Genomic DNA, 9152 nt, shown 5'->3' on the forward strand with positions numbered 1-9152 from the left:
TAGGATGCAACTTGGACACTCAGGCATGAAGGAAGCATGAGTTCAAGTCCGTTGCTCTCCCCTTGTCCCCCATATATGGGGACTAGGTTGGTGGAGGGTGTGTAGAGCCCAGGATCACATTAGATGATTGACACAGGGGTGAAAAATGAGTTACAAAATAATAAAAATAATATATAAAAAACTAATAGTAGCTTACATCTTTCTCGTGTCTGTCTCCGCCCTGCAGGTGGACGGCGCAGAGCCTCAGGAACTGCTGGACGGCTCGCTGATCGACCTGTGCGGCGTCACCCTGCTGTGGCGCACGGCCGCGGGCCTGGCGGCGCGCACGGCTACGGCCGCCGCCGCCACCGCTGAGGGCCTCATGCGCCGGCCGTCCCTCCAAACATATATATATTTGAACATACAATATATTTGAATATATGGTTTACGTGCATGCATGCTTAACTGTCTGAAAATACATTACACTATAAGAGTCTATGAAGCTAAAATACATACATTACACTATACGAATGAAGCTAAAAGCGTTTAATAGGCAACACAATTCATACAACATTCATCTCCCTCTCATCAAAGGGGTCATTGGCCTGACAAAAACAAAAAGCAAAAAAAAGCATTGAAGACTCATGGTTTAAAAAATAGCAGATCTACAAACTCACATGTCACACATGTGGGCATGTTGTGTGAGCTTGTGGACCTGCTATAGTTTCGGTGTGCGGGCCACAGTGGTCCTATTATATGAACGGGGCGTCATTGCGTGTCTGTGTGTGTCTTCTCTCTGGGCTGGATGGTGGAACTCAGGTCTGCTCTGGTGAAGTATTCTGAAATTAAAGCATATAATGCTCATAATAACTGTTTATTATTATATGGGATGGCAGCGGGCATGGAAAACGGCAGTATACTGTACACTGTTTCTCACCTGCCGCAAACTGTGGAATGTCACCCTGATCAGGCCTCTTCACAAACACCTCTCTGTGGAAACATTTGGTGATTTATTTGTTATGTTTTAGATGTAGCGATAGCATGTATACAATGTAGACATACTGCGTTAGGAACAAAGGGCCCGTATTAAAAATGACACTTGATTAAAATGTAATTTGCATTATTTTAAATTTATATAGGGCCTTTATCCAAGACGCTTTATATAGATTGTGCATTACATTCACACACACATACACCGATGGCGGCGGAAAACATGCAAGGCACCAACCTGCACATCAGGAGCAATTAGGGGTTCAGTGTCTAGCTTGCTCAAGGACACTTCGACACTATTTTGAAAGGTAATTATTGCACTAAAGCAGTGGTTCTCAACCAGGTCCTCATGAGTGGGTTCCAGGTGGTCCTCGCAGATGGATAGTTAGGGAACCATAACAAAAGAAACATTGCATGGATGCACCCGGGACGTATCCTCAGTGATGTATCCTGAGGTCAACGGGGTTTCGGGTCTACCAACATCATACCCCTCACTCAGGCGACCCAGCCGGGAGTGATCAAGTCCCGACTTACTTCCCAGTAGCTACCCTCAATCAGTCCCACTAGGGAAAAACCAGGGGCACACAATCCGTTGGAACTACTCCAGAACTATACTCTGCCAGGGCTGGGAGGTACACTTCTGGCACATGGAGGGACTAGGAGGCTCTGTGGGTTGTCTCCTGGCCGGGCCCCTCCTACGTCTCACCAGGTCCACTCCTCCTGCTCTCACCAGGAGTAGAGCGAGGACCTGTGCGTTGCACCAGAGTCCCAAATAGACCCTAATAGTTTTCTAACTAATGAGATTGTAGCCTACAATGAAACCAAATGGACCCTTATGGGTTCATTTTAAACTCTCAAGAGTTTTAACATCTGCATTGCTTAATTAAGACGTTTATACAATTAGAGAATATAGATGCTATAATTGTGACTTATGATCAATGTTTGCCGGTTCTCTCTCTTTACCACATCAATACAGCATTGATGGGATTGCGACCTGGAGGCGTGATCAATGCCATTTGGCTAGTCTGGGTGGCCAAAGAGCATTGACTACGCCTCCAGGTCTTAAGTTAAGTAATAAGACCTGGTTTATGGGTTCATTTTAAACTCTCAAGAGTTTTAACATCTGCATTGCTTAATTAAGACGTTTATACAATTAGAGAATATAGATGCTATAATTGTGACTTATGATCAATGTTTGCCGGTTCTCTCTCTTTACCACATCAATACAGCATTGATGGGATTGCGACCTGGAGGCGTGATCAATGCCATTTGGCTAGTCTGGGTGGCCAAAGAGCATTGACTACGCCTCCAGGTCTTAAGTTAAGTAATAAGACCTGGTACTTAAGACACGCCAAATACAGCCCATAATCTTATCCAACAATAACAACATATTCTTTAGATTTGGGTCTGAGAGGCTGAATCTCGTCAAAGTGGTGCTCCGTGGCTCAAATGGCAATTAATGGTCCTTGATATGAAAAAAGATTGAAAACCAAGTAAAACATATTTCAAAATGTAACTTTGTTTTTTTTTTCTTCCAAAGATATCAGATAATACAAACCTCAAAAAGTCACTGATGAGCATCTCCACCTCGGGATGAGACCTCAGGTACTTCTCATTGTTCACACGCGTTTCTATCTGGACATTAACACACAATATTTACACAAGAGCACTGGTTTTTATTAACGGGTCGCGCTGCTGCCTCCTGCATTATGTACAAATTCAAAACAGGCGGTACACAGGGCCGTTCAGTGACTTACGACGAGTGCTTCCAAACTCCAGCACTATAGAAAATAGAATCACCTGCACAGAATTTCTTGACAGAAAGTAGCTCATAAGTCATAACATCTCTACGGTGGATTTTTATGAAAAACAAGCTCGGCAGATTGAAAGAGGATAATTCAAGCTTGGCCTAGAGCTGCAATGTTGGTGAGTTTAACGTCGTTTAATACAAGCAGATCGCAAACGCAATTTGGATGAGTATAGGGAGTCAATGGAGGGTATTGCAACTCTAGCTTCATCCCATTATAAAAAAATCTAGAGTTGCAAATTGCGGCTAATGTAAAAATGTAATATATGTACATATCACAGATTCAGTTATATAAGTATTTGGAACATTTTATTGTCTGATATTTTGTATAGATGGAGAAGGGGTGGGAGCTTTAGCTATGCTTCTTTCCAATCCTTTTTTAATATGCTTTTTTATTGTATTTTTTATTACTGTAGTTATTATTAATTATTTGCTTATATTTGTTTAAAAAAATGCTTTATATTCAAAATAAACATTTCAATCAATCAAATGTTAATGTATTGACATGTGTAGACATATAAGTCGTTGTTCATGGCATGCATTGTTTTGGAACATATATAGGCTACATACAAAACAGTGACCCCTGAGTCACGAAATTCGACAGGTCACCAAACTCACTGTAGCAGTTATTTTTTAATATCGGCAGTTTTATTCGTTGGAATTGAATTGGAATGACTAAAACCAAGGCAACCTCGGTGGTAAACGTTGCATGTTTTACACGGAATGCACTTTGTTACCAAAAAGGCGCCGAATTAAAGGACGCTCGGCTCAATCATGACACAAAACTGTTAATGTTTACCTTAAACTGTCGCAGTTTGTGCTGTTGCTCAGGGCTCAGTGCTCCCACGTCCAGGTGGTCTGCTGCTGCCATAATCACCTCTCTCAACCACAACAAAGACACATCAAATGTGTTCTCACTTTGGGTTGATTTTGTACTGAATTAGGCTACAAACTTGGAGGGTTTAAAACGACGTGAGAAGCAACCTGCTGGAACATTTTCATGGTCATCTGTTGTTGACAAGATACAATACAGCTTGTTTTTGATGTGTTTCTATGTCAACGGCTTGCAGCCGTGCAAAACTTCCAGATTTGTCCAGCTGGAGGCAGTGTTGCACAGCCTACAAATTGGCATGACATGTACTGAATTGAAGTCAAAACAATCTATCTGTCTGTCTGTCTGTCTGTCTAGCAAACAATGCTACGAAGAACAGCAGACAAGATAAGTATTTATTTATTTATTCAAGCCTCATCGAAAAGACACACATCAATTATTATCAAAGGACAGAGGGCACAGACATTTTTAGACAAAAATATAGATTTATCTTTGAACAATAACTTCATAATACTGTATTTCACTGACAACTGGCCCCGAGTGAAGTAGCTAAAAGAAGAAAAAAAAATAACATGTCTTCTAAAACAGTAACAAACAATTAACACAGAGGTATTCAATATCTCCACATTTGATTGCATTTTTTAATTGCAAAAGTCCTACTTGTAAAGAGAACACAGACAATGAGAACGTTCGGTTCCAGAGGTTATTATTTTATATTATTATTATTATTATTATTATTATTATTACACTTATACTAGTGGTACATAAAATTGTAGATCTGCTATTTATTTATTTATTATAATAAGTATTTATTATCTTTTTGTCGTAGTGGAGTGGAGGGTATGTGAGCTTTATAGACATTGGATGAATGAAGAGTATTAACCCATTCTGACCTGAGATCAGATTCATACGAGGTTTCCACTGGACACACACTGGTCTGATTAACCCATTCTGACCTGAGATCAGAGTCTAAAAATGTCAGTCGTTCTTCGATTTTTCAAAAATAGCAGACCTACAAGCTCGTAGCGCGCCACTCGGTGGCGCGCTATGAGCTTGTAGATCTGCTATTTTTCAATAGCTAAAGCATAAGATGATGCTGACACCAAAATGAGTTCCCGTTCAGAATGGGTTAAGAGCTTGTGTGACTAAATAACGACATGGGATCCAATGGGACACGTTCACCAGTTTTACATTTATCCTTTCTAATATTATAATAAAGTAGGCTACATTCACTTCTTTGGTACTCCCTATATACCAACAGCCTCCTTCAAAACCGCTCTCAAAGAGCACTCGCATTCTGCAATCTGTTTTTCAATCAATCAATCAATCAACGCAATCTCATGTATAGATTTATGTGTAGAGTATCTGAGTCATTAAATGACATCATTGATGTCATTACTAACCCAATACGAAGTTCTGTCAGGTTCTCCTCCAGACTGTGGAACCATTGTCAAACTGAACATGGTGGAACTCTTTTTATTGTATATTTCTTTCTATTTTATTACTTCTTATCTATTGTATTGTTATTTTGTACTGTGATATGGATTCCCCTGAGTCTGCAATAAAGATTTAATTGGAAAAAATATATATCAATCAATCCAATACTATATCTTTGATGCCAATACTTTTCTACTCAAGACTACAGGGAACACATTAAATTACCACTACCAATAACAAATACCTGTAGCTCTTTGAAAGTGCTCTTTGAAAGTGCTTCTGTTGTTGTTGTTGTTGTTGTTGTTGACTTTCTAAAGGGGAGCCGGCCTGGTGAAGGAGATGCAGCCTCGACTTCCCCACAAAGCAGAGCAGTTAGTTTCACAAGAGCATCTTGAGAAACGAATAGTGTCGCCACACAATCTGCAATGAAACGCAGAAGTGTTTCAACACACACGTGTGCTGTGTGTGAACGACAACACCAGACTGCAGACATTAACCCATTTTGGGCGGGCACCACTTTGGCATTATGTCGTGCTTTAGCTATTGAAAAATAGCAGATCTACAAACTAGCGCGTTTCGAAAAATCGTAAAAATGTGGCGCAAATCTTTGAATATATTCTTTCAAAGTGAATGTTTTTAAATCAGGTAAAAATGGGTTAAGTCCCATTTCTTCTTGTTCAAATGTGATATTTATAGTGACCGTCTGTGTCAACCCTGTGGGAGGGTAAATGGGGCATTTATACCCTGACTGTGTCAACCCTGTGGGAGGGTAAATGGGGCATTTATACCCTGACTGTGTCAACCCTGTGGGAGGGTAAATGGGGCATTTATACCCTGACTGTGTCAACCCTGTGGGAGGGTAAATGGGGCATTTATACCCTGACTGTGTCAACCCTGTGGGAGGGTAAATGGGGCATTTATACCCTGACTGTGTCAACCCTGTGGGAGGGTAAATGGGGCATTTATACCCTGACTGTGTCAACCCTGTGGGAGGGTAAATGGGGCATTTATACCCTGACTGTGTCAACCCTGTGGGAGGGTAAATGGGGCATTTATACCCTGACTGTGTCAACCCTGTGGGAGGGTAAACGGGGCATTTATACCCTGACTGTGTCAACCCTGTGGGAGGGTAAATGGGGCATTTATACCCTGACTGTGTCAACCCTGTGGGAGGGTAAATGGGGCAATTATACCCTGACTGTGTCAACCCTGTGGGAGGGTAAATGGGGCATTTATACCCTGACTGTGTCAACCCTGTGGGAGGGTAAATGGGGCAATTATACCCTGACTGTGTCAACCCTGTGGGAGGGTAAATGGGGCATTTATACCCTGACTGTGTCAACCCTGTGGGAGGGTAAATGGGGCATTTATACCCTGACTGTGTCAACCCTGTGGGAGGGTAAATGGGGCATTTATACCCTGACTGTGTCAACCCTGTGGGAGGGTAAATGGGGCATTTATACCCTGACTGTGTCAACCCTGTGGGAGGGTAAATGGGGCATTTATATAGCGCCTTTATCCAAGGTGCTTCACAAAGACTGTGCATTACATTCAGCCATTCACTCACACACAGACGGCGGAGGAAACCATGCAAGGCACCAACCTGCACATCGAGAGCAAGAGTCTTGCTCAAGGACAATTCGACACTATTATTATTATTATTATAACCGACTAGTTAAGAGAGAGTCTGGAAAAACGACTGACCCAGGTTAGACTAGAGCGAGTCTGGCAAACCGACTGTCCCAGGTTCGATTCCAGGCCTCGATCAGCAAGTGTCCATGAGCAAGACAATTAACCCCTAACTGTCCCCTCCACACTCCTCTGTCGGTGGGCAGCCCACGAGAGCCCAAAAGAAAAGGAAAAGCTTGCAGATCTGCGTTATTAATATACAGTATCTGCCTATAGGAGTTTGATTAGGTGGTTCGGGCAGCTATAGTACGGACCACCGAGCGTCTGTAACCGAATCAACTATAGTACGTACGGATGCCTCCCGAGCGTCTCCCTATAGGGAGGTCCCACTGGGTGGAGACCCCGGGGCAGACCAAGGACCAGATGGGGGGGGATTATATCTCCACACGCCTTGGTTTTCCCCTAGGAGCTCTCTGCTGGAACCGTTTCCCCCGCGACCCGACTCCGGATAAGCGGTTGAAGATGGACGAATGGAGAGGAGTTTGATCCTGACAGACAACACCTGTTATGTTCACGGGACAGTGTTTCAATTAACGCATCATGTGCTGTGTATGTATAGCCTACGCATACTGTAGCTCACAGCGTGACACACATCTGCTACACTGTGGAATCTGTGAGAAGGTCTACTTTGGTACTGTAAGTATATGTTCGCTGCCAATACTTACTAGTACTTTATGCAAAACAAAAATATACCTGGATTATTAACTGTACTATCACTGTTCTGGCAGTTGTAATTGCACACTGCGAGTTGCTGGGGAAAGTAATACTATATTTGAGTAAAGTGCATTCCATATATACTCATTCCAACGTTCGATCTGGAATTGTCTTCGGAAATGGAGGTGATATAGCTATAGTAGTAGGCATGTAACGACTCACCAAACTCGATATTATAGGTTCATCATACGATTTTCACATTCTTTTTATGTGTGCTTTCTCTTATCCTCTTCAATACAGGGTTAGGCAAATTTCTTCTCAATTCTCTTACAAAGATCCTGTATTTTCTTTTTTTACACGCCCTCTGCTGTTTGCATCGCCGTTATTAAATCGATCACCAGTTTTAATTATTTGATTCTCTGAATTATCCAGATCATTGTGCTGACTCCCTGAGCTATAGTTCTGGAAGCGTTTTACCACACTGGAATGTTTTGTATTGTATGTATTGGTCTTAATAATATTATAGCATTAGTGTTAGCCAACGCTGCCTACGTGTGAACCAGGAAGTAGCTGCTGTTGTCGAAATGAAGAACTTTGGTCTCCTCCGTCACCTCCTCCTCCTCGTCCTCTTCTTCTCCTCCTCCCTCCTCCTCCTCCTCTTCTTCTCCTCCTCCTCCTCTCTCCTGCTGCTCCTCCTGGCCGGGGAGGGTGTGTTTGTAGCACGGGGGGGACATCGCCCCCTGTGGCCGGGAGGACGTGGCAGAGAATGTGGAGGAGGGTGGCTTGTGGAGGAAACATGGCTGCACCAGACCTACGCGCCTGAGAGAAGGAAGATAAGACGTTAGTTTATAGGACTCCTACGCGCCTGATAGACATGACGAGAGAGGAAGATAAGACGTCTTATAGTTTATACTTATCAATGTTTTTTTCTTTTCTTAACCCATTAGGACCTGAGGCCGATTCTACGAAATAATGGCTTCTAAATCAGTAGTTCTTAAACTATTTTGTGCCAAGGAACCACCAAAATGATATTTGGAGCCCCCCCCCCCCTATCTGAATTATTTTTGGGTGCCAGGTAGGGGACTCCACAGAAGAGAAGATTTGCATTTAAAAAAGCTTGCAGCGCGGCACAAAGTGCAATCTGATTGATCATTGATTGATTGATTGATAATTGTATTAACAGTTTGCAGAATAGGTACAGTTCAAGGAAAGTACAGGTCTATCGCCCGCCCTCTATCCTGTCCATCTGTCCGTCTACTATCTTGAATCATACTGAATTACTATTTAGATTAAACAAAAAACATATCATGGTAATAATAAACATTCACTGCAATACTGTATGTACAACAATATGCACGATAACCGTTCCACATTAAAGTATAAATACAAACGTTCCTCCAGCACTGACCTTATGGTGTAGGCAGCCAGCGCCACCAACAGGACGACACAGGAACTGGCGGCCAGCAGCATGTGATACCACACCACCTCTGTCCTGTCCGACGGCTTACCACCTAAAACAACACACACACGTTTCCCCCGTAAGGGAAGTAAGGAAGGGGTTGGCAATGAGATCTACCACCTAAACAACACACACGTTTCCCCCATAAGGGAAGGAAGGGGTTTGCAATGAGATCTACCACCTAAACAACACACACGTTTCCCCCATAAGGGAAGGAAGGGGGTTGGCAATGAGATCTACCACCTAAACAACACACACTTTTCCCCCATAAGGGAAGGAAGGGGGTTGGCAATGAGATCTACCAC

The 9152-nt window shown here is 42.7% G+C and overlaps 2 protein-coding genes across 2 annotated transcripts; both read right to left on the minus strand.

Moving 5' to 3' along the window:
• Window positions 1-654: 654 nt before the first annotated feature.
• riiad1 (regulatory subunit of type II PKA R-subunit domain containing 1) lies at window positions 655-3758 on the minus strand. Its single transcript, XM_080767208.1, has 4 exons — window positions 3576-3758; window positions 2528-2604; window positions 917-969; window positions 655-818 (listed from the first exon to the last, which is right to left on the minus strand). Exons 1-4 carry the CDS (start codon window positions 3645-3647, stop codon window positions 748-750), a joined length of 273 nt encoding a protein of 90 aa, XP_080623334.1. The 5' UTR covers window positions 3648-3758; the 3' UTR covers window positions 655-747.
• Window positions 3759-6366: 2608 nt separating this feature from the next.
• On the minus strand, window positions 6367-8910 carry LOC308317850 (uncharacterized protein). Its single transcript, XM_080767163.1, has 2 exons — window positions 8797-8910; window positions 6367-8207 (listed from the first exon to the last, which is right to left on the minus strand). Exons 1-2 carry the CDS (start codon window positions 8856-8858, stop codon window positions 7937-7939), a joined length of 333 nt encoding a protein of 110 aa, XP_080623289.1. The 5' UTR covers window positions 8859-8910; the 3' UTR covers window positions 6367-7936.
• Between the last annotated feature and the right edge of the window lie 242 nt (window positions 8911-9152).

The sequence above is a fragment of the Protomyctophum bolini genome, assembly GCF_963924005.1.
Source record: "Protomyctophum bolini genome assembly, chromosome: 7".
Lineage (NCBI taxonomy): Eukaryota > Metazoa > Chordata > Actinopteri > Myctophiformes > Myctophidae > Protomyctophum > Protomyctophum bolini.